Source organism: Schistocerca serialis, chromosome 2 (genome assembly GCF_023864345.2).
Source record: "Schistocerca serialis cubense isolate TAMUIC-IGC-003099 chromosome 2, iqSchSeri2.2, whole genome shotgun sequence".
Taxonomy (NCBI): Eukaryota; Metazoa; Arthropoda; class Insecta; order Orthoptera; family Acrididae; genus Schistocerca; species Schistocerca serialis.
The window spans coordinates 619,086,884-619,112,547 of record NC_064639.1 but is presented as its reverse complement, the minus strand read 5'-3'; the positions used below and the strand labels follow the sequence as shown (position 1 = coordinate 619,112,547).

The window sequence follows — 25,664 nt, the reverse complement described above, 5'->3', positions numbered from 1 at the left end:
ATACCATATTCAATTTGTGTTTGATTGAGAAAGTATTTAAAGTGGATACAGACTTGTTATTCTACGCCAAATCTCATGTTAAAGGTGCGGCAGATGCTATTGATAGTGCAATTGCAAGGTGTGTGGAACAAGGTGAAATTTTAAGTCAAAACTTCTTAAAATATTTTTATGGCATTTGTGATGAAAATGGAGAAGCCAGTATGATGTTTCTGAAACCCATTTTGAAAGGTAAGAATATATTCATACCACATGAAAGCGACATTTCTTTTGTTAAAACTAAACAAGCTTTAAAACTAATGAATGAGCAAAGACTATTCAAAAAGACAATACATATTACTACAGATTTGTCTAAAATTGACCTCGATCTCTGATTGCAAGTTAACTAATCCTAATTTTCAACAGAAAAATATAACAAAAAGATCATAAAATTGTAAAAGTATTCAAACTGTATAATTTGTGTGTAGTTTCTGTTAAGTATCAAATCTACATTAAGAATGCCAGAATTTGCACAAGTCTTGTACAGAACCAACAGTGTCCCACACATCTTGAGTATTTAATACTTATCTAGGCAAAATTTGCAGTTTTGGGTTGAACTTTCATGAATAAAGTATTTCACTCTTAATGTGTATGTATTAAAAAAAAAGTTGGAGGGAGGGAGGGATGGCAGGTTAGTAATTCAACTACATTCACACAATTTTTGGAATCTACAAATTCATGTGCAGTGTAAGAAATTTTTAATCTCCCATACGGAACCTTTAATTTTCCAGCTTAAATACAATTTAAGATATGAAGTTCTTTCATGAATTATCTCTGTCTGAATGCACTACTCATCATTTAGAACAGGGCTTCACAGGAAACGGACTCTGTGAGCATATGCCTGTGAACAACAACCACCGTATCTCCCTCCATCATCATAGGGAACAGGCAGAAGATCTGTGACAAGACTTTCTAAATGAGGAACTCGATCCTGAAGGAAATACTTGGAAAAATCTAAACTGTCTTAATGTTACCTGCCACATTACAGATCAATTACTTCCAGTTACAATTCAGCATGAATTGGGTACTGGAAGCTTTTTCATTTTCCCTTTCAGTTGGACTACGAATCCTGTTTCATTTTCCCAACATGGTTGACCTTACACACACGCACGAACTAATAAATTCCATGAAAAACTCACATTTTTTTACATTTCCTTTAACAGTGCTAAGAAAGTCAAATCTAGTTCTGTGCCAGTGATATCTACACTTTCACAGACCTGTAAAGAATGCACAATAAACTCCTAACAATGATTTTCCAAGCTGGCTCTTAACATTACCTGCCATAGCCTATGTGAGACATGATTTTCGTCTTTTATAACGGCACCACAAGAAACTGTTCTACCTGAAATGGATGTAAATGTTCAGCTGCAACTACCCATCTTTTTGTGTAAAAAGATCTCATTCTGCAGATCGAAATGTGAAGACAGTGTTGGTGTTACATAATGCTGACTCGCCATTTCTGCTATTAGGGAGCACTGGTATCAAAACTGACTCTACCCTATTTCAGAGTTGGTGCCTCTCCCGTGTTGTTGCCACCGCAGTTTGCACACTCATTCCCCCTTATTACCACCATGCAGCAACTACCCGTGAGCAAGAGCCTGAGCAGGTGCAAGTGCTCATGCTCGTGCCTGTGCTCAATATAAATGATTTGTTAAGCCCTGATTCCGATGAAGTTATGTACCTCATCAGATATGAGTGTGACTGCCATGTACGACACTTGGAATGGCTCATTCTACATCCCTGAAGATTCTCCTTAATGAAGGGATCTACAGAAGATGATTATGCGAATGAATTTTCATTTCCACTAGTAGTGTTCTAATCCACTATTTTAATCATAGTTCTTTAATGATATACTGATAAGGTTCAAGTATTTATTGTCTGTCATTACAAATTTACTCCATGTTTCAGCAAAGAGTGTCATTGTGATCTTACAGAAAAATACACGTGGAAACTAACATATCTGTTGTTTTTATATGGTATCACTACTAACTACATTTATAACAGTGAGGTGGGTGTCTAAGGAATGTCTCTGTACAGAAGGAGCTCCCACTGAAAAATTTTGAGAAATTCTGGTACACATGTATCAGAAATTTTACATAAACATCTCAAAAAAATCAGGTATGAAATTCATGTGAAAAACACTAAATTGAGAGAGAATGGCATATGGATTATTAAGCAAATATAAGGTAATCTTACTTATACACAATTTAACTTTTAGGTCGGTCAGTCATAATACATAGGCAAGCAATAAAAATCCGTAAAAAATAATCTGAACAGTTAGCAACTAATAAAAAAAACTTATTTGCTAATATGTGACAATAAACTTAGCTGAACGACTTTTTTCTGTGGAGATGACTGATGTGTAAGTACCTGCAGGTAATCAGCACCAGGACCAGTACAGCCTAGAGATGCTGCTTTGGTTTCTGCTGACAGGAATTGCCTGGCAGCACGTACCAGAGCCCAGGCTTCTGCAGGATTGTTCCCCAATGAACCTTCACATCTAGCAGCTGCAGCCCAGCACAAGCCAGCATACTGAGGGAGTTGTTCTCTTTCGCATCTTAATGCCAAAGCACCTTTACAAAATAACAGCTATGATCAGAGTGTGCAGCTTGAAAATAAAAAACACCTTTAAATTACAAAGACATCAGTGTTAATTTGTACCGTTTTCCCTTTAATGTATTGACTATACATTATCTTCGACTTATTACAACGATTTCAGACCTACTTTCAAATTTTCTCTATTATGTTCTTAAATGTTTCTGTACTAAGATGATTCAGGAGTACTGTCCAGTTAAAACTTGCCCCTCTGCATCCTCTCAACAGTAATATACCAAAGATCCCCCAAACAATCAAATGGTGTAGTGGCTGAAGAAAGAACAGGTCATACTCATTATCTGCAAGAAGAGTTAATAACTAACCCACAGAACTACAATTCAGTGTCACTTGTATCCATCATTTCTAGATTCTTAAAAATATCCCAAGCTCAAACACAATGAGATATCTGAAATAGGATGAATAAACAACAGTCATATCAAAGCTAACTCACATTTTTATCACATGACATCCTGAAAGCAATGAATGTAGGCAGACTGGTAGATGGAATACTTCTTGACTTCAAAAAAATTGACGTGGTACCACAGCAACATTTATTGATGAAACTATCTGTTATATCCTAGCCAGTAATGCCACCCGAGCCCGCTGCCAAAAGGTTGGCAGCATCAAAGTCCGGACGCCGTCCGCATAAGCAGCGCCAGCGAGACAGGAAATCGCCGCAAGGCTGCGCGCGCCACCGCTGGCTTCTGGCTTCTTAAGCGCTGGAGTCGCGAGCGCTAGGACAGTTCTGTACTCGCCGCTCAGTTGTATACTTGCCACCGAATTGTGTACTTGCTAGTCAGTTGTGTGTTCATCGCAGCAGAGTTGTTGTTTGTCGTCAGCCGACGCTGACCTAGCTGCTCCGACTCGAACTAGACAGATCTCTGTAGACACGGAGTTCACTAGGGTGTTTCTGTATCTTCTATAATAAAGCTAAGTACCGACTTTTATTTAATCAGAGTGTTTGGGTTTTCATCTTCTGTTCACTGTTCCAGCGGACCGGTCGGCCCGCTATTAAAAGTGTGGCGGTGACTTCGTAAGCCGTTTCTACAGCGATTTGCTTGTCGCTACGAACACCGTCACAAAACTGGCGACGAGGACTTCCGAACTCGTGTGCAGGGCTGGTTCAACTTGTTTCTGATTATACTAATTATAGCGATAAAATTTTGGGGGCTGGTTTAATTTGTGTTCACTATGTCTGCCGAATTACAACAGTTGATCTTGTTACAGAGTCAGCAAATACAAAGTCTGGTGGAAGCAATCGCCAAACAAGCGGCTAATCCTCCAACACAACAGGAACAAGCACAGGCAGCACCACCCTTCCGTGCGTTTGATGCATCACGAGAAGAATGGCCAGAATATTTCGCGCAGTTGCAGGCGCACATGACAGTCTACAAAATCACAGGTACTGAGCGGCAGCTTTATTTAATTTCCACTGCAGGCGTGGAAGTCTATCGACTACTTTGTAAGTTGTTCCCGGAATCCCAGCCAGAAGCTTTAGACTATGACGTTGTTGTTAACAAGCTTGCTGAGTATTTCGAGTCGCGAGTTCATGTGGCAGCAGCCAGATTCAAGTTCTTCAGATTAAAGAAACTGCCACATCAATCTAATAAACAGTGGTTAACAGATTTACGGGGCCTCACCCGTCAGTGCCGATTTAATTGTGTGTGTGGAGCTTCCTACAGTGATGTCATGTTACGAGACGCTATTACTCAAAACATTGCAGATTCTCGTATTCGTGCTGCTATCTTAAAGTTGCCTGACCCGTCATTAGAGACTGTGATGAACATCATTGAAGCCCAAGATACTTTTGACTATGCTGAGTGTGAGTTAGATCAGCCATGTATTTCTCAAATTGCCTCTGCTAAGCAAGTTATGTCACGCCCGCGGCCCCACCGACAGAGTCAGACTGTAAACACTAGCCGGCCGCGTCATGTTAAACACACTCGTCAGCCGCGTATGCAAAATGATAGAGTTAAGTCTTGCCCTAAGTGTGTTCTTGCTCATCCTCGTGAACGTTGCCCGTTAAGAAACGCGGTTTGTCACTTTTGTCAAAGGAAAGGACACATCCAGACTGTTTGTTTGCGTAAACGCAAGAACAATTCTAGTGCTGCCCAGCCCATGGATATTCATGTTCTTCAAAGCCAGCCCGCCCAGAAGGTCGCGTTTAAAGACTCTTCCACGGTTCGTGTGGGTAATAAACTTGTTCGCAATAAGCCACCCACCCAGCCCTCTGCTATGCGACCCAAGCGTAATTCAAACGCTGTAAAAAGTAATGTACAGACTGCAAGTGAAGCGGGAGTTGTTGTTCCACCCGCCCAACCCACGAGTTGTCGTAAGCAGCGAACACGCGCTGATTTTGTGTCTTCCGCCTCCACTGCACCGATCCAGAGACAGTGTAATAAACTATTTGTGAAGCTACGCATCCAGGATAAGACCTTCAATTTTCAATTAGACACTGGTGCGTCTGTGACTCTCATAAATAGTGCTACGTATGCGGCTATCGGCCGCCCTAAACTTTCAGCGGCAAAACATTCTTTGGTTACTTATAGTGGAGAACAAATTCCTGTGTTAGGTGTATGTAGCGTGCCAGCCACATTCCGTGGCAATACAAAAACAGTTTCATTCACAGTGCTCCGCGCTACAGACAGTGTAAACATTTTCGGATTAGACTGTTTTGACTTGTTTGGCCTGTCTATCCAAGACAATGTGTTACAAATTAATTCTGTTGTTGTTCCTCAAGACAGCATAACCGATTTGTGTAAACGATACAGTGACATATTTAAAGACGAACTAGGTTGTGCTGCGAACTTTGCCGCTCATATTACGTTAAAAGATAATGCTCAGCCTCGATTTTGTCGTGCTCGTCCAGTGCCTCACGCCCTCCGGGCACCTGTAGAAGATGAACTTCGTCGTTGGCAAAACAACGGTGTTATTCAACCCGTTTCAGCGAGCCAGTGGGCTTCTCCCTTAGTTATTATAAAGAAACCGTCTGGCAAGTTACGTTTGTGTGCTGATTTTAAGTCGACGGTTAATCCTCAGACTGTCATTGATTCTTTTCCTTTGCCTCGACCGGACAAGCTGATGGATAAGTTAGGGGAAGCTCGTTTCTTTTCCAAAATTGATCTCCGTGAAGCATATTTGCAATTGCCCCTCGACGAGCAATCACAACAGTATTTTGTCATAAACACGTCGTTGGGGTTGTTCCGTTTTCTGCGTTTGCCTTTTGGTTGTGCGTCAGCTCCTGCTGTTTTTCAGCGTTTTTTGTCACAACTTCTGGCTAATGTCTCATCGTGTTGCAACTATTTAGACGATATTGTTGTGTCCGGTCGGACGCCTGCTGAACATTTCCGTAATTTGGAGTGTTTGTTTAAAGTGTTGTCTCAGGCAGGCCTACGTTGCATTTTTCCTTACGGAGATGGAGTATCTGGGACATGTTATTAATGCTCAAGGCATTCATCCCTCCCAGTCACATTTAGCAGCTATTCGTGATTTGCCCGCCCCTCGCAATCTGCAGGACTTGCAAGCAGTTCTTGGCAAATTGACGTATTATATTAGGTTTATACCTAATGCATCACAGATTGCTGCACCGTTGCATCGTCTCCGCCGTAAGAATGTTCCGTTTGTGTGGTCAGCTGATTGCCAATCAGCCTTTCAGCAGCTTAAAGAGGCTTTGTTGAATGATTGTTGTCTGGTCCATTACGACCCTAACAAGCCTCTGGTGTTAGCTTGTGATGCCTCTTCTTTCGGCCTCGGTGCTGTGTTGTCTCATCGAGTCGGTAACACCGAACGTCCTATTGCGTTCGCATCTAAATTGCTAAACAAAGCTCAGTGTAATTATAGCCAATTGGACAAGGAAGCGTTGGCTATTGTGTTCGGTGTCACAAAATTCCATCACTACCTCTATGGTAGACCATTCTATTTAGTAACAGATCACAAGCCCCTGACGTCACTGTTTCATCCGTCTAAACCAGTTCCTCAGCGGACAGCTCAGAGACTACAACGTTGGGCTCTTTTGTTATCACAATACCAGTATGAGATACTGTATCGCCCTACAGCTCAGCATGCAAACGCTGACGCGCTTTCTAGATTGCCGATTGCTGCGGATGATGTCTTCGATTCCTCTGACGACTCTTACCATCAGATTGACGCCGATGAGCATCAATCCCTCCGGATTTTCCGATTGATTATCGTCAGGTGGCACGTGAGACAGCTACGGATCCTCATCTGAGTTTACTATTACGTTTTGTTCAACGTGGTTGGCCGTCCAAGGCAAAGGACATATCGGATCCTGTGGTTCGTCGCTATTATCCGCAACGTCATCTGTTGTCTGTTTCGCACGGAGTTTTGCTGTTACGCACCGAGAATGACCAGCTTCGTGTCGTGGTTCCCCAAGTGCTCCAATCCAAGGTCCTCGACTTGTTGCATCAAGGTCATTGGGGAGTGGTCCGCACCAAGCAGCTTGCCCGCCGTCATTGTACATGGATCGGCATTGATAAGCAGATTACGCAGATGTCTACAGATTGTTCGACGTGTGCCGAACACCAAGCTGCTCCGCCTCAACGCTATTTTGAGTGGGCACGCCCTGCCGGTCCCTGGCAGCGAGTACATATTGATTTCGCTGGTCCATATTGGAATTCTCGTTGGCTCATCGTGATAGATGCATTTAGTAATTTTCCGTTTGTTGTGCCCATGCAGTCTACAACGTCTGCACAAACTATACAGGCGTTGACTTCCATTTTTTGTATTGAGGGTCTTCCAGAAGTTTTAGTGTCTGACAATGGTCCACAATTTACCTCTGCTGAATTTGAAAGTTTTTGTTCTGCCAATGGCATTCGCCATGTTCTTACTCCGCCGTTCCACCCTCAATCGAATGGTGCAGCGGAACGTTTTGTACGCACATTCAAGGATCATATGGACCGCCTTCGTGCTACGCACTCTCGTCAGCAGGCCCTCATCACGTTCCTGTCGTCGTACCGGACCACGCCACGCGACGGCCCTTCGCCTGCGGAGCTTCTCCACGGCCGTCGTCATCGCACCCTACTACTGTTGTTGCACCCCCCGGATCGGCCCGCCGCTTCTGAGCATCGCACGCGTTTTCAGCGCAACGACGCCGTTTTTTTTTCAGAGTTTATCACGGTCGCCGTCGTTGGGAACGTGGTACCGTGATAAGTGTCCAGGATCGCGGTTTTTATACTGTTCAAGGTGCTACTGGGGTGCACAGGAGGCATCAGATCCAGTTGCGCCGCGCTGGCCGCCCGGATTCTGCCGCTCGTTCTTTGTCCACAGATTTGGTCCGCGGCGGGTTCCAGCCGCGCCTTCCGACTTCGCTGCCGCCCCCAGGGCAGCAGCAGCAGCAGCAGCAGCAGCAGCAGCCGTCGCCGCTACCACGCCGACAGCCCGTCCCGTTGATGCCTCCCGCGCAGCTTCATACGGGAGCGCCCCCGGTGGTCGCTCCGGCGCCTGCGGTCCCTCTTCAGTCGCCACCGCCTTCGAAGTTGATGGACGTCGACCTCCCCAAGCGGTGGCTGTGCAGCCTGTCCTGCAGCCGCTTTCCTTGGGCACCCCCAAGGAGTCTGACACCGCAGCGCCTTGTCCGGCGCCCACTCAGCAGCCGTCGACGCAGCGTCAGGAGACGCTGCCTCTCTTCGTGGGTCCCGACGCCCCATCGCGTCCAGTGCCAGAAGCTGCGCCCGTGGTCACAGGCGTGCACCCTGACCTCGGTTTTCAGTCGGTGTTTCCCGAGGCCCCGCGCAGCCAATGCTGGGGTGCGGACCGGGGACTGCCACCGACAACAGTCTCCGCCCCGGCCTCTTCTGCTACGCCTGCGGCCAGACACCTCCCCCGCCGTCGACGCTCGCCACGTCATTATTCAACGACGGTGCGGCGATTTGGGGGGGAGGAGTGTTATATCCTAGCCAGTAATGCCACCCGAGCCCGCTGCCAAAAGGTTGGCAGCATCAAAGTCCGGACGCCGTCCGCATAAGCAGCGCCAGCGAGACAGGAAATCGCCGCAAGGCTGCGCGCGCCACCGCTGGCTTCTGGCTTCTTAAGCGCTGGAGTCGCGAGCGCTAGGACAGTTCTGTATTCGCCGCTCAGTTGTATACTCGCCACCGAATTGTGTATTTGCTAGTCAGTTGTGTGTTCATCGCAGCAGAGTTGTTGTTTGTCGTCAGCCGACGCTGACCTAGCTGCTCCGACTCGAACTAGACAGATCTCTGTAGACACGGAGTTCACTAGGGTGTTTCTGTATCTTCTATAATAAAGCTAAGTACCGACTTTTATTTAATCAGAGTGTTTGGGTTTTCATCTTCTGTTCACTGTTCCAGCGGACCGGTCGGCCCGCTATTAAAAGTGTGGCGGTGACTTCGTAAGCCGTTTCTACAGCGATTTGCTTGTCGCTACGAACACCGTCACAAAACTATCCAACTAAATTTGTGAGTAGATTAAGGAATTTGTGGTAGGGAGGAAGTAGTATTACCTTCGATGGAGAGTCATCAACGGAAATACAAGTAACTTTCAGTATGTTGAGTCCTTTGCTGGTCATACAGCCAAGTAAAAAAATCCATGAAATTCTCACATTTATTTACATATACAAGCTGACTTACATATTTTGCTTTGCAACAATGACAAAAATGAATTTGTGACAATATAATGTAATAGGATAATCTCCTGCTGCCACTATCCAGTTACACTTTATTTTCCTTTGTGTGAGACCATGGGTGCCACATAGGTCCAATTTGAAACTCTACATTCTAACATTCTACAATTCCAGTTGTGTCTTTTCACATAATCTTTCACTGATTGTGCCAATATCCAAGTGTATCACAATACAATGCACGTTTTCAAACATCTGCGATTGCTGCAAGTAACTCTTGCTGTATCGTCAGTTGTAAGCTTCACTTGCGCATTTTAGAAACTTTTGGCTACAGCATCCTCATTCAAAATCAATCATTTATGTCAAAAAGCTATATCTTTGAGGATTTTCAGATGCTTGCAAACATGTATTATCCAGAATTTCTGTAAATTGTGAGTGTAGTGCATAGTCTATTTCACAGTAAATTGGTGTTTGTGATTTACAGTTACTTTAAGTAACTAACTTATGTTACATTAGTTTTATCTTTTAATATGAGTGTATTTTGTCAATATTTGTCATAGATTAATGCCAATGTCAAGTTTGTTAGTGATCATAACCCAAAAAACAAATAAGCGAAACAGTAAATTCTATACAAAGTTTTTTCTGTTATCGTAATACTGTAGATATCTCATTTTGGTTGCTAATCGCTTCAGTCCTAAAACACTATTGGTAATAGCTGTAGCACATCAAACTCATAAATTAAATTAAATGACAATTAACAAACTCAGTTTAAAGTTATTTGTTTACTGTTCTGTAAAATATTGCACAGGCACAATGCATGCCCACTGTGCAGGCTGATATTGGGCACAGGATGAGTTAGTTGCTATTTGTAAGCAATTCAAAACTGCCCTGACTACTCCCAAGTGGTTGGAAGCTGGGTGTGTTGGCAGGGTTACTGAATATCATGTAAAGATATTAAAGTTACTTCAGGTATTCTCTCTCGTGTGGATACCGTCTCTTCTGCAGCAAATACAGAACCCATCACTACTCATACACTTGGCTGTGAGTGGAGTGTCAGTGTTAGGTATAGAGCATTCTGTTCACAGAAGACAATGTTTACAGAGTATGCAGGGTGTTAGCTCATCCTTATAACCAACAAGTTCCAGGTGCTGTCTTCCACTGAAACAAAAACTGAGCTAGTGAGACTCACTTCAGCTGTTGGGGAAACGTGCTATCTCTCATGTCAAGGGGAGGGAAACACAAAAGGGTAGGGGTCTATTCATTACCAGAACTTAAAACATGGCAAACAGTGGTACCCCTCAGCAAAACTGTATCAAGGGATGGGAAGGAACACTGTACAGTCAGTGTGTTTGCCTGGGGGCCTCATTATCTATTTATTTATTTATTTATTTATTTACTTATCTACAAAGGGCGTTCAAAAAGTTTTGCAGTCATCTCTAATTTTTTTATTTTTTTGCAGGGGAAGAATGAAATTTTTTGTGAACATACTTGGAACACTTAGCTACAAGTTGGTATATAAAATCTTTTTCTTTTATTTACATGTGAGCCGTAATGGACCGTGAAGTAAAGTCAGGTTGCAACAATGGTTGGTGATGGAATTCCTCTTCAAGACCGGCAATGACTCTGTCACATCAATTCACAGGAAGTTGCTCCCTGTTTATGTGGATGACACAGTGGATCGCAGCAGTGTCCAGCGATGGTTGCAGAGGTTTAAAGAAAGTGATTTCTCTGTACTGGACAATCTACGATGCGGTAGACCATCGACAGCAGTGAGTGATGTGAATAAGGGGACCCAGGATGAAACACGGTTGTTTTTATTCGAACCAGAGAGCAAAAACCACTCCATGGATTGGTGTCATCTGGCTTCCGCTCAGAAGAAGAAACCAAGACTTTCACGAACAGTAGGCCGAAAGGTGATGGTCTCCTTCTGGGATCAGAGTGGTATAATTTTCATTGACTTTATGGAACCTGGCTCCACAATTAACTGGGACCGTTAATGTTTGTCATTGGACAAGCTGCAACGTGCCATCAAGACCCACAGACCACAGCTTCAGGGTCAGCTCATCAGACTACACTATGACAATGCCAAACCCCACACAGCCCTTATGATGCAGGAGAAAATCAAGAAAATGGCTTGGAAACTTGTTCCTTATCCTCTCCACAATCCAGACTTGGCTGATTTTTACCTCTTTAGTCATCTGAAGACCCACCTACACAGTAAAACATGTGATAGTGAGAAATACCTTATTTCCTGTGTCAAGCAATGGTGTAAAAGACAATCCTCAGAATTTTACCAACATCGTGCAAAGAATGTTGGACCAGATGCATCACAGCTGATGGAGGCTACATTTAGTAGGCTCGATGTACAGCTAAATGTTCCAACTATGTTCACAGAAAACTTCATTCTCCTCCTACAAAAAATAAAAAAAATTAGAGATGACTGTGCACAACTTTTTGAATGCCCATTGTAGTGCTTATTTAGCCTGGCCAGATAAAACTTACTAAAGAAGCTATTCCAGCTGCCATTGAGGGAACAAGGTGCAACCAACTGCAGATGGTGCATGTTGGGACAGATGATTCCTATTGTCTGGGCTTTAAGATCACATTTGGATCACTCCAAAACTGGCAGAGAAGACTAAGAACATCTGATGAGCTCTTGGAGTTTCAGTACAGCTCACAATTTGCAGCACTTCCCCCACAACAGATCATTGCTTCCTGGTTTTGAGTTGAGCAGAAGGCTTGAACCAGAGACTGTGGAGACTCTGTGACAAGCTAGGCTGTCACTTCCTAGATTTGTGCCACAGGGACGAGAACTGTGAAGTGCCCTTAAAAGGGTCAAGTGTGCAGCAAACATAAGAAACTGCCACCAAAGTGTGTGTGGCATTCACACAAGATATTTTTACAGTAGACAACTCTCCATCTGCTCCAGATAACGATATCTATTGGATACCAGGCAGGCAAGATCGAAAGAAATGCCTCCTACAAGTGAGAGTATTAGAATAAAAGTGGTTAAGTGTCAAAGCATTCACAACAAAGTGACAGACTGAAGCACTCCTAAAAACAAGAGCAGCTCACATAATACTAGATATAGAAAGTGTGTTCAAATTTGAAGTTGACAGCAGTGAGATTTTTAGTTAAATTTAAGCATATATCAAAAGGATAGGTAAATGGGCCTTCCATGAACCACAGACCTTGCTGTTGGTGGGGAGTGGGGAGGCTTGCATTCCTCAGAGATACAGGTAGCTGCACTGTAGGTGCAACCACAACAGAGAGGCATCTGTTGAGAGGCCAGACAAACATGTGGTTCCTGAGGAGCGCAGCAGCCTTTTCAGTGGTTGCAGAGGCAACAGTCTGGATGATTGATTGATTTGGCCTTGTAACATCAACCACAATGGACTTGCTGCACTGTGCTGGTACTGTGAACAGCTGAAAGCAAGGGAAACTACACGCATAATTTTCCCATGGGTATGTGGCTCTACTGTATGGTTAAATGGCAGTGGCATCTTCATGGGTAAAATATTCCAGAGGTAAAATAGTCCCCTATTTGAATCTCCAGGCAAGGACTACACAGAAGGATGTCATTAACAGGAGAAACAAAATTGGCATTCTATGGATCGGAGCATGGAATGTCAGCTCCCTTAATCAGGTTGACAGGTTAGAAAATTTAAAAAGGTAAACGGTTAAGATAATGTTAGATATTGTGGGAGTTAGTGAAGTTCGGTGACAGGAGGAATAGGAATTCTGGTCAGGTGAATACAGGGTTATAAATACAAAATCAAATATGGATAATGCAGGAGTAGGTTCGATAATGAATAAAAAATAGGAATTTGGATAAGCTACTATGAAATGTATAGCGAATGCATTATCGTAGCTAAGATAAACACGAAGCCTACACCCAGCACAGTAGTACAAATTGTTTATACCCCAACTAGCTCAGTAGATGATGAAGTGATAGAAAAAATGGACGAGGAGGTACAAGAAATTGCTCGGATAGTTAAGGGAGACAAAAATTTAGTAGTCATCACAGACTGGAATTCAATAGTAGAAAAAGGAAGAGAACATAAAACAGTAGGTGAATATGAACTGGGGGAAAGGAATGAAAGAGGAAGCCACCTAGCACAATTTTGTACAGACCATAATTTAATCATAGTGAACACTTGGTTTAAGAATCATAAAAGAAGGCTGTATACGTCGAAGAGACCTGGAGACACCAGAAGGTTACAGATTGATTACATAATGGTACGACAGAGATTTTGGAAACCTATTTTAAGTTGTAAGACAGTTCCAGGGACAGATGTGGACTCTGACCACAATTTATTGTTTATGAACTGTGGACTAAAACTGAAGAAACTGCAAAAAGGTAGGAATTTAAAGAGATGGAATCTGAATAAACTGAAAGGGCCAAATCTTGTACAGAAATTCAGAGGGAGCATTAGTGAATGATTGTCAAGAACAGGGAAAAGCAATACAGTAGAAGAAGAATGGGAGCTTTGAGGGATGAAATAGTCAAGGCAGCAGAGGATCAAGTAGGTAAAAACATGAGGGGCAGAAGAAATCCTTATGACACAAGATATATTAAATTTAATTGATGAGAGGAGAAAATATAAAGATGCAGTAAATGGTGCATGCTAAAGGGAATGCCTAAAAAAAGGGAATGACAGGAAGTGCAAAATGGCTACACAGGAGTGGCTGGAGGACAAAGTGTGTATCACTAGGGGATGCTGCCTACAAGAAAATTAAAGAAACCTTAGGAAAAAAGAGGACCATCTGTATGAAATCAAGAGCTCATATGGAAAGCCAGTCCTATGCCAAGAAGAGAAAGCAGAAATGTGAAAGGAGTATATAGAGGGACTATACAAGGGATATGTACTTCAGGGCAATATTACGGAAATGGAAGAGGACATGGGTGAAGACAAGATGGGAGATATGGTACTGCATGAAGAATTTGACAGAGCATTGAAAGACCTAACTCAATGCAAGGCCTCAGGAGAAGACAGCATTCCGTTAGATCTACTGATGACCTTGGGAGAGCAAGCCATGACAGAACTCTTCCATATGGTGAGCAAGATGTGTAAGATAGGCAGAATACCTTCAGACTTCAAGAAGAATATAATAATTCCAAGTCCAAAGAAAGCAGGTGTCAACCTATCAGTTTAATAAATCACAGTTGCAAAACCTTAACAAGGATTCTTTACAGAAGAATGGAAAAACTAGTAGAAGCCAAACTCAGGTAACATCAGCTTGAATTCCAAAGAAATGTGGGAATTTGCGAGGCAATACTGACCCTATGACTACTCACAGAAGACAGGTTGAGGAAAGTAAACTTACATCTACAGCATTTTTAGACTTAGAGAAAGCTTTTGACAATGTTGACTGGAATACTCTCTTTCAAATTCTGTTGGTGGCAGGTGTAAAATACAGCAAGCGAAAGGCTATTTAGAATTTGTATAGAAACCAGATGGCAGTTATAAGAGTAGAGAGGCATGAAAGGGAATCAGTAGTTGAAAAAGGAGTGAGACAGGTTTGTAGGTTATCCCTGATGTTACTCAATCTGTATATTGGGCAGGTAGTAAAGGAATAAAAAAGAAAAATTTGGAGTAGATGTTAACGTCCAGGGAGAAAAAGTAAAAACTTTTCAGGTTTGCCAATGATATTTTAATTCTGTCAGAGACAGTGAAGGACTCGGAAGAGTGGCTGAATGGAAAGGACAGTGTCTTGAAAGGTGGATGTAAGATGAACATCAACAAAAGCAAAACAAAGATAATAGAATCTAGTCAAATTAAATCATGTGATGCTGAGGGAATCAGATTAGAAAATGAGATCCTTAAGGTAGCAGATGGGTTTTGCTATTTGGGTGACAAAATAACTTATGATGGTCAAAGTAGAGAGGATATAAAATTTAGACAGGCAATGGCAAGAAAAGTGTTTCTGAAGAGGAGAAATTTGTTAACATTGAGTATAGATTCAAGTGTCAGGAAGTCTTTTCTGAAACTATTTGTATGGAGTGTCTGGAAGTGAAACATGGACGACAAACAGTTTAGAAAAGAGGGGAATAGACGCTTTTGAAATGTGGTGCTACAGACGATTAGATGAGTAGATCAAATAACTAATGAGGTACTGAATAGAATTGGGGAGAAAAGAAATTTGTCACACAACCTGATTGAAGGGATAGATTGGTAGGATACATTCCGAGACATCAAGGGATCACCAATTTAGTACTGGAGGGAAGTGTGTGTGTGTGTGTGTGTGTGTGTGTGTGTGTGTGAGAGAGAGAGAGAGAGAGAGAGAGAGAGAGAGAGAGAGAGAGGGGGGGGGAGAGAGGGGGAGAGAGAGGGGGAGAGAGAGGGGGGGAGAGAGGGGGAGAGAGAGGGGGAGAGAGAGGGGGAGAGAGAGGGGGAGAGAGAGAAAGGGGGGGGGGGAGGATAAGAGCTGCAGAGGGAGGCAAAGAAACAAACACAGTAACTAGATTCAGAAGTATGTGGGTTGCAGTAGTTATTCAGAGATGAAGAAGCTTGCACAGGATGGAGCAGCATGGAGAGCTGCATCAAACCAGTCTTTGAACTGAAGACCACAACAACAACAACAACAACAACAACAACAACATGTAAATGGAAACAGAGGTGGTGTATTTGACGCAGTAGACAAGAAAGTCAAAACCTCCGAGTCAGAAGTTGCAGCTGCATGTGAGACTGTTTGTACCACACTCAGCATCAGAGTTGGATGTAAAAATATGACAGGGTCCTCTTATCGACCACCTGACTCATCTTGTGATGTGTCTGAAAAGTTTGGAGAAAACTGCACGTCTGTAGTATGTATGTATGCCTACCATATTGTAATCATCGGAGGAGACTTCCATCATCCAACAATCAATTGGGATAGTTACAGTTTTGTTAGTGACATCATGTAAAACATTACTAAATGTCTTCTCTGAAAACTACGTAGGGCAAATAGTTCAGAACCTCAAACATGATTTTAAAAACTGGATATAATGGCAACAAAGAGACATGACCTTTTTGAGAATGTCCACATAGAAACATATCAGTGACCTCAGGCAGTTACAGTAACAATGATACCAAAGAACAAAAGAACAAATAACAGTTAAAACAAGTAGTTTTTTTTTGTCCAGTAAATTATATAAAGAAGCAATAGCAGCATATCTCAGTGAGGAATCTGAAACTTTTAGCTCAGGAGCTATGGCTCAAGTCTAAAAGAATAGTTTACTTTACCATGCAATGGATACATATGCACTCGACAGAACAGTTCACAAAGGGAAGGGACCTCCATGGTATCCAGTCACTGTAAAGAAACTTCTAAAGTAACAGATTACTGGATAATAGCTGTAAAGCAAAGTATAGTGCTACAGATAGGGGGATGCTAAATGAAATGCATTTAGCTGTCAAGAGCAATGTGTGAAGCCATCAATGACTACTGTAGCAGAATAGTGTCAAAAGATCTTTCACAAGACCCAAATAAATTCTTGTTCCGCATAAAGGCTGTTAGTGGCAGAAAAGTTAGTGTCTGCACACTTATAGATGAGACAAAAACTGAAATTGTGGGTACCAAAGCAGAAACTGAAATACTGTTTTCAAACATTCCTTTGTAAAGCAAAACCCAGGAATATGCTCCAGTTTAATTCTGGTATCACTGAAAAGATGAGTGAAATTGACATAAGTGTCAAAGTCTGACAGCTGAAATGATTAAAACTGATCACAGGTTCAGGTCACAATAGAATCCCAATCACATTCTATACCGGGGCTGAGTTAGCCCTTCCTCTAACTATAATTACCATAGATACCTTTAATAAAAAAAAACCTTGTCCAGAAAGCACAGATCACACCTACCTAAAAAGGGAAGTGATCTACAAAATTTTAGAACACTTACGCTCAAATGTAACGAGATATCTCAAACACAATAACTTTCTTTATGCCAACCAGCACAGGTTCCTAAAACATCCATCATATGGAGCCAAGCTTTCACTTTCCTGAAATGACTTAAAAGTATTTGACTCAGTACCATACCTAAACTTATTATCTATACTACTACCATAAAAAGAAAAATCAATGTTTAAAAACAATGTTACTAAAATCTCTAAATTATCTTGAGCCATTTACTTTAAATTTATACTTCTGAGCACCTCCCTGAGTGGCAGATATGGGAAAGCCTCCCAGATATGAGGAGCCCTGTGAAACCAAGGTGGACCAAATATTATCGCAAAACCAATCAGCATCTGATCTGGTATCCAGCAGCTGTTGGTAAGCATTTGTTCACCTCGTTGATGTGGCTGAAGATGTACAGCTTGATCTCAACAATTAAGTCTTATACTCTCATAACCTCCATCAGAGATTACCCAAAAACACTCTTCAACTTGAAGCAAACATGACAGAACAGCAAGAAAGAATTCTACTACCACAGGTCCCAGTCAATAGAATGGATTCCCTTTCTTGTCAAAGGATTCTGGGAGACCAGACATGCCACATAGTGAAGGATCAGAGCATCTCAAAATCTCTTTGAGGAAACCAAAATTTTTCATAGGTACACTGAACATAAACACCTTACTGAAACCAGGAAAACTAAACACCTAACAAATACACTACACAGATCAGCATCAAAATTATGGTCCTGTAAGAATCCCAGTTTACAGATGAAAATCACTTTGATTCTGGGAGTTACAGGTTCTATAAAGGAATACCTCCAGTACATATCAACACAGAACCGAAACAATTTGGCACAGGTCCATCACAGATTCACTCACTGATTTTATGTCATGTTCGGAAAGACGCTCAAAACTATCAATAAAATCAGGAAACAACGCAAACACACCAATTAATGGTCACAACCAACAAATGACTACCACAGAAAAGACCTACAGGTGTTACGTGACTCCAGGAACTTCTGGAAGAAACCATGAACAAAATTCCTAAACATCACATCAAAATCCTGCTGGGTGATTTCAGTGGGCAGTTAGGAAAAGAAAAACATGGGAGAATCACAGTATTGTACACCACTCATAACAGGAACAATAAAAATGGTGTCACCTCATAAGCTTCAGCCAAAATTTTAATATAAAAATTATGTCAACACAATTCAAGAAACTAACACATAACTAAAGACATGAAAATCCCCAATGGAACACTGTTGTGACTCGCCGATCTTTCAAAGTGCCGCCGTGCAGTTACGTGCGTCCTCTACATGCGGCGCTGTCTGCCAGCCATGCAGCAGCAGCGCCTCCTAAGCAGCCAGCCACCCAGCCAGCCAGCCAGCGGCCAATAGACTCGGACTCAGTTATGATTTGACTGTTAAAGTTTACTTGATCTGTGACTTTCATGTATTGTGTCTTCCTGGAAATATATTTGTTCAACTTGAAGTTATTACAATTGGCGACGAGGATGGGATTTTTCTTTTCCATCGTTGACCCACGTGTTTCCATGGCTACTTTACAGCAACTATTGCAAGGTCTCATAGAACAGCAAACACTTCTCACAAATGAGATTCGTGATTTCGTCGCAGCATCAAATGCGGGACGTCTCTCATCGTTGTTTCTACCTACTTTTCCTCCTTACGATGAGACGGCGGAAGACTGGTCTGATTACAAAAAACGTCTCCGACAGCACTTCTTGGATGTCATGTCGCGGACAAACAAACATGTAAGTTTCTGTTCCTTTCATGGATTTCACCTCAAATGTATCAGTTGTTGTCGCAATTGGCTCCTTTGAAAGATCCTGCATCTTTGTCCTTTGCTAAAATGTGCTCACTTCTGTCCGTCTATTTGCAAAAGCAAACACATCTGGTAGCCTCTCGAGTTGCCTTTTATCGTTGTCAAAAACAACCAAATCAATCCTATCGCGCTTGGGCTACTGAACTTCATGGCCTCAGTAGAAAGTATCAATTTGTTACTGAAGTTCACAAAAAATCCTACGCCAATTCCATGGTACGGAATGCTACTATCCGATCGGCGCCCAACAAAGAAGTTAGGCAACGTGCCCTTCAGTTGGCAAATCCAACTCTAGATGAAGTCCTATCCATCGCTCAGTCTTTCGAAATTTCTCGCGCCGCTGGAGAGCGAATAGAGGCATGGGGCGACATTGGGGAAATACAGCCTTTGTGCGATGTTGACGAAGTGTGTGGCGTGTCCCCGCCGGCCAATGTGGCCGCAGTATGCTCCCAAGCGCAGCCTCGGCCTAACCGTAAACAAACCTCTAAGAAACTGCAGCAAAACCCATGGGAACTTCTTTCATGTCTGCAGTGTTTTACGAAACATTCATGAGAAGATTGTCCGCAACGTTGGGCCGTGTGTCACAAATGCAAAAAATGCCTGTCAACTGTACTTCTTCCCTTTCAGGGAAGTTATTCCTCACTGTCCAAATACTTGGTCGAGATGTTCGCATGCAGGTGGATACTGGTTCTGCTGCCACTGTCATCAATTCTCAGACGTATCTTCAGTTGGGTTCTCCAATCCTGTCACCTGTCACTAGGCAATTACAGACTTACAATAAACACAAGATTTCTCTCTTGGGACTATTTGATGCTGAGGTATCTTACAAATCTGTCGTTCGCACTGTTCCCATATTTGTGGTCGACCATAGTAACGTGAAGAATCTTTTTGGTTTCGATGCCTTTCGCGTTTTTGGGTTCTCCATAGATGACTCTGTCAATATCATCTCTGATGCTATTCCTTATGCTCAATTGGATTCCTTGTCGATGACATTTTTGTCCCTTTTTTCTCATGGGTTAGGCCGTGCAAACGACTTTGAAGCTCATATCATGCTCAAACACACTGCTCGGCCTAAGTTTTTTTGGGCTCGGCCCATTCCTGTGGCCCTTCGTGATCAGGTCAAACAGGAGCTGGATCGTCTCACTGCTTCAGGGGTCTTGCTTCCTGTCACTTCCAGTGAGTGGTCCTCTTCTGCCGTTGTCGTTGCTAAGCCAAATGGTGATATTCATCTCTGTGGCGATTTTAAAGCCACTGTAAATGCTCAATGCCTTATTGACACTTACCCTATGCCTCGGCCTGAAGAATTGTTCACTAAACTTGCTGGAGGCCAGTATTTTTCAAAACTTTACCTGTCAGAAGCTTATCATCAACTTCCTCTCGACGCTGCTTCCCGGCAGTTTCTGGTCCTTAACACGCCTTTCGGCCTCTATCAATACCAACAATTGCCATTAGGGGTTGCCAGTGCCCCTGCTCTCTTTCAGTGATTCTTGTAACAATTATTCCTCACTGTCCCTGGGTGTATAAATTACCAGGACGACATTGTTGTCACTGGCTCCAACACTGACGAACATCTTCAAAATCCCCGCACAGTTTTTCATGTCTTACAGACAGCCGGTCTTAAGTGTAATCTTCAGATATCAAAATTTTTTCAGGCATCTATCACGTACTTTAGGTTTCAACTCTCTCAGGATGGTATTCGTCTGCTTCAGCAACCTGTTGCTGCAATCGATGCCCTTCCTTGCCCTACATCTGTTAAGGAACTGCAGGACTTCTTGGGGAAAATAGCATACTATCACAAGTTTTTACCGTCTGCTGCTTTGGTGGCTCAGCCGTTGCATCACCTCTTGCATAAAAACGTGCCTTTTCACTGGTCCGCATCATGCAATGCGGCTTTCCAGAAATTGAAGACTATGCTGAAACAGGCCCCATGCCTAGCTACTTATCAACCCGGCCAACATCTTGTTCTTGCCACAGACGCCTCTCAATACAGGGACGGTGCAGTCCTTGCGCACTGTTTTTTCTGATAGTTCTGAACAACCCACTGCTTATGCCCCCAAAACGCTCACGGATGCCCAACAAAAGTCTTCTCAAATTGAAAAAGAAGCTTTGGCAATTATTTATGCTCTTCATAAGTTTGGTGTTTTTCTCTATGGATCCAAATTTCATCTTGTTATGGATTACAAACCACTTGTTTTCTTGTTTCATCCATCAACGTCACTTCCCAACAAGGCTGCACACCGCCTCCAGAGTTGGCCTCTTTACTTGTCTTGTTTCAATTATGAGATTCATTTCCAGCCGGCGGCTCGACATGCGAATGCTGATGCACTGTCTCGCCTTCCCATGGGTCCTGATCTGACATTCGATAGGGACGAACTTTTGTGTTTCCACCTGGATGTTGCCAAGCAGCAGGTTGTGGATGGGTTCCCCATCACCAGGGACCAGCTGGCAGCTGCTACGGGTTCTGACCCTACCCTCTCCTGGGTTTTACACTGTATTCAGAAGGGTTGGCCGGATCGTGCGTCCTCTAAGACTTCTGATCCGTTGCGGAACTACTACACTTTGCATTACCGCCTCACGGCTACGGATGGTGTTATCCTCCTTTCCACCAAAAATGCTTCGCCGCTTGTTGTGGTACCTGCGTCTTTGCGTGCTTCGGTCTTGCGCCTCCTTCACCAAGGGCACTGGGGTGACTCTCGCACAAAATCTCTGGCGCGGTGTTGCGTACTGGCCCGGCATCGACTCTGAAATCGCACACATGGTCGCTGCTGCAGCCCTTGTGCGTCACAGGCCGCCGCCCCGAAGTCATCTTTGTCACCGTGGCCTTCGCCTGAGAAGCCCTGGGAGTGTATTCATGCTGGCTTCGTGGGACCTTTTTTAGGTACTTGTTGGCTTCTCATTATTGACTCCTACTCTAACTTTCCTTTCTTTGTCTGTTGCACGTCGCCTACCACCGCGGCAACCACCAATGCTCTAGCTCGCATTTTCTCTTCGGAAGGCCTTCCCTCTACTCTTGTTACTGATAATAGTCCACAATTTGCCTCTTCCGATTTTGCGGATTTTTGTGCCTGTCACGGCGTCATGCATGTCACGTCCCCTCCGTTCCATCCAGAGTCAAACGGTGAGGCTGAACGGCTGGTCCGCACATTTAAGGCTCAGATGAGGAAACTCCCGACTTCTTCTGCTGCTGATGATGCGCTTCTCCAATTTCTGGCTTCTTACCATTTCACCCCCATGGGCGACCACAGCCCGGCTGAGCTCTTACATGGCCAACAGCCCCGCACGCTAATTCATCTTCTGCGGCCTCCCACCTCACGGCCGCGGGTGCCTTCGCTTGGCCGGTTCACCACCGACGACCTTGTATGGGTACAGAGATATGGCAGGCGGCCAAAATGGAGTCCTGGCCGCATCTTACGACACCGTGGCCAACGCCTGTATGAAATCCAGATGGACACGGGTGTTGCAGTGCGTCATTCGGACCAGCTTTGGCCTCATGTGCCGGCAACTCCTGTTCTGGATGCCGCTACACCACCTTCGGCTCTACCTGACGCTCAGGATACTGGAATCTCTCATTACCCACAACACAGTCCTCTCTCACCATCATATCGGTGCCAGCACAAGGACTGACGCCACCAGGAGACATGCCCATGCAGGAACCAGATGACCATCATCTGTCGGAGCAACTCTACTCACCTCCTTCTCCTACGGACGCGGACACATTGCCCATGTCTCCTGTTATAACAACCGGACTTGCCGCAATGGGCAGATTGGTGCACGAGGCCCCAGCAGATTCGACCCCCACGTCTCCTGTCATCTCGACCCGTTATCATCGGGAAAACCTCCATCCGTACGGGAAGCCTCCTCCTCAAGACTTTACGGCCAGTCAAATAGCACCTATGGACATTAGCAATCTACAAGCCACCTCCATCGAGACCTATGCAAAAAATTCAAAGGGGGGAAATGTGTTGTGACTCACCGATCTTTCAAAGTGCCGCCGCACAGTTACACGCATCCTCTACATGCGGCACTGTCTGCCAGCCATGCAGCAGCAGCGCCACCTAAGAGGCCAGCCAGCCAGCGGCCACTAGACTTGGACTCAGTTATGATTTGACTGTTAAATTGTATATATGTCTTACTCTGTTTACTTGATCCCTGACTTTCATGTATTGCGTCTTCCTTGAAATATATTTGTTCAACTTGAAGTTATTACAAACACAGTGAGAATTCCTGACTGACCACAGTGCTATCTCCAGGAGGAACACCACAGAAATCTTCACTGTAAAAACCAGAATAGGCTTCTCTGGGTCACGCTACTGGTTGCTCCAAATCAAAGAAAAATTTCAGGCCAACAAAAAACAGACAGAGTAACCCAGAGTTTCTGGACTGATCCCAAATAATTAGAACTCAACAAGAAGACAATAACTGAAGAAATCCATAGGGTGGATACCAGAAACTGGTCTGAACTCACAGAGAAACGGTCAATACCCGAGAAGGAAAAAAACATAGATGGTGGAATGCCACATGCGATCAAGTTGTCAAGCACAGGATTAAAGCATGAAATGATTTCAATAGTCAAACAACAGCAGAAAAGTGGCACATGTTTGTAGAGATACGAGGAAATGCCTCAAAAATTATTTAACAGTAAAAACACAAAAATACAATAATAAGAGGGCAACTATAATAGAAAAAGGCATTACAGAGAACAGCACCCACAATTTTTACAAGACCTTCACAAAAAATTTAGCTGGCTACAAACCTCTACCATATGCTTCCAACGATCTGATGGATTCCTATAAACGTATACAAAGAATAATTGTGAAATTTTAGCCAAATATTTCAGTAAACTCCTCAACTGTGAAGAGAGACCTAAACAACTCTGATTTGTAAAACCAGCGCCAAATACTGAATCGCTTCCACCTTAACATGAAGAAACAGTGAAAACAATCAAATCATTAAAAAACAATAGAGCACCTGGCAAATTATTATTAGAGGATTATGGACATTGGACCACAAAAACATAACACCAAAAATTCAAAGAATAAAATCATAAATCTGAAGGATAGAGAAAATCCCAAAAGAATGGAAGAGCACCTTGATACACCTACTCCACAAGAAAGGAGACAAAACAGATTTGAACAATTAGAGAGGAATCTCACTTCTTCCAGTAACTTTTAAAATCCTATGTAAAGTTTTACTGGAACAACTTGAGCTGCAATCAGATCCACAGATTGGTGAGTATCAGGCAGGATTTTGCAAAGGGAGATCCTGTATTGAACAGATTTGGAACCCCAAAACCATACTACATGTCAGACAATGCCAGAACACTGTAGTCATATTTGTGGATTTCAAAAAAAGCTCAAGATTCTGCTGACAGACAGCTGTTTAATAGCCAACACAAATTAGGAGTCAACAGAAAGACCAGGATCAACATCAGAAACCACCTCAAAAGCGAAATCCATGGGGGAAATCTCAAACTCATTTAAAATTCAAACAGGAGTCTGACAAGGAGACAGCCTATCACCACTCTTGTTCGACACTGTACTGGAAAAAATAATTAGAGAATAGGGAAAGTATGTCAAAGGCATTCTAATTAGGAAAGAGAAAGCGAAAAAGAGTCACTACGAAGTGCCTGGCCTTTGCTGATGACTTCACTACATTAACAAACAACAAAGATGAAGCCAAACTAGTGTTAGATAAACTACATGAAATCTTCTTCAAAGTTGGACTCCAAATTTCCTATGAAAAAACTCTGTACATGGACATCAAGTCAACTGGAAAGCTTCCATTGGAAACACAGTATGGAGAAATCTCACAGATCACTCACTTCAAGTAATTAGGAGAAACCATCCAACCCAAAGGACTGAACACAATCTCCAACACTGAAAGAATATTCAAACTGCAAAAGTTGTACAAACTTACATGGAATCACTATAACAAAAGAGCAATATCCTGTAACGCAAAATTAGGGCACTACAACATGACTGTTTTACTACATGCCTTGTATGTAACAAAAACTACAGTTATTAGACAGATGACAAAAATTCATGACAAAAAGAAACAGAAACAAAACATTATTAGAAAAATCCATGGTACTGAACTCTATGAACACACAGACAATATTATAAATAACTTTATGAAAAGACACCTACATTTCTCCAGACATCTGTGTAGGATGGATGAAAACAGACTCACTAAGAAACTGTTTAACATCATTAATGCAAGCAAATTAAAGACAATTAGATAACAGAAAGACAAGAAGACCTCAGCAAGACAATGGGCTGCACAGACCAAAAACCAGTGATCAGCGAAGCACCTGCCGGCTGAAGTAACATCGCATCCACTCAACACCCTCTTTGGTCACTTCCGATAGAGGTGCAACTTAGACAGCCATGCTTTCCAGATGCCACACACACTGAACCATCACTCAAGCAGTCTCTTCGTCCACTTCGACGTGGCAACACCTCCCAGCTGTGCTCTCAGCAGCTTGTCCCGCACAATGCAACACGGCTTGCATCATCATCTCTCACACTTAGTTGGATTATGTGCGAACAGCATGATTCTTACCCTGTGTCCAGTGTCAATGTTTTGTCACGGTATATTCAACAAGAAAATTGCTACCGCCTTTTCTGCATCATCTTCCTGAGCCGCGTTCCCTCAAGGTGCTCCAATTGACTGTGGCTGTACAAAGCTTGATGGCGGATGCCTGGTTCATTCCATCCGTATCAGCAC

The 25,664-nt window shown here is 43.2% G+C and overlaps 1 protein-coding gene across 1 annotated transcript in view; it reads right to left on the bottom strand.

Moving 5' to 3' along the window:
• LOC126457675 (40-kDa huntingtin-associated protein) overlaps positions 1 to 25,664 on the bottom strand; it is a 90,128-nt gene that overhangs the window by 58,102 nt on the left and 6,362 nt on the right. The window contains exon 3 of the mRNA XM_050094178.1: positions 2,407 to 2,609. Coding sequence (XP_049950135.1) covers positions 2,407 to 2,609 — 203 coding nt within the window. The remainder of the gene's footprint in view (positions 1 to 2,406; positions 2,610 to 25,664) is intronic.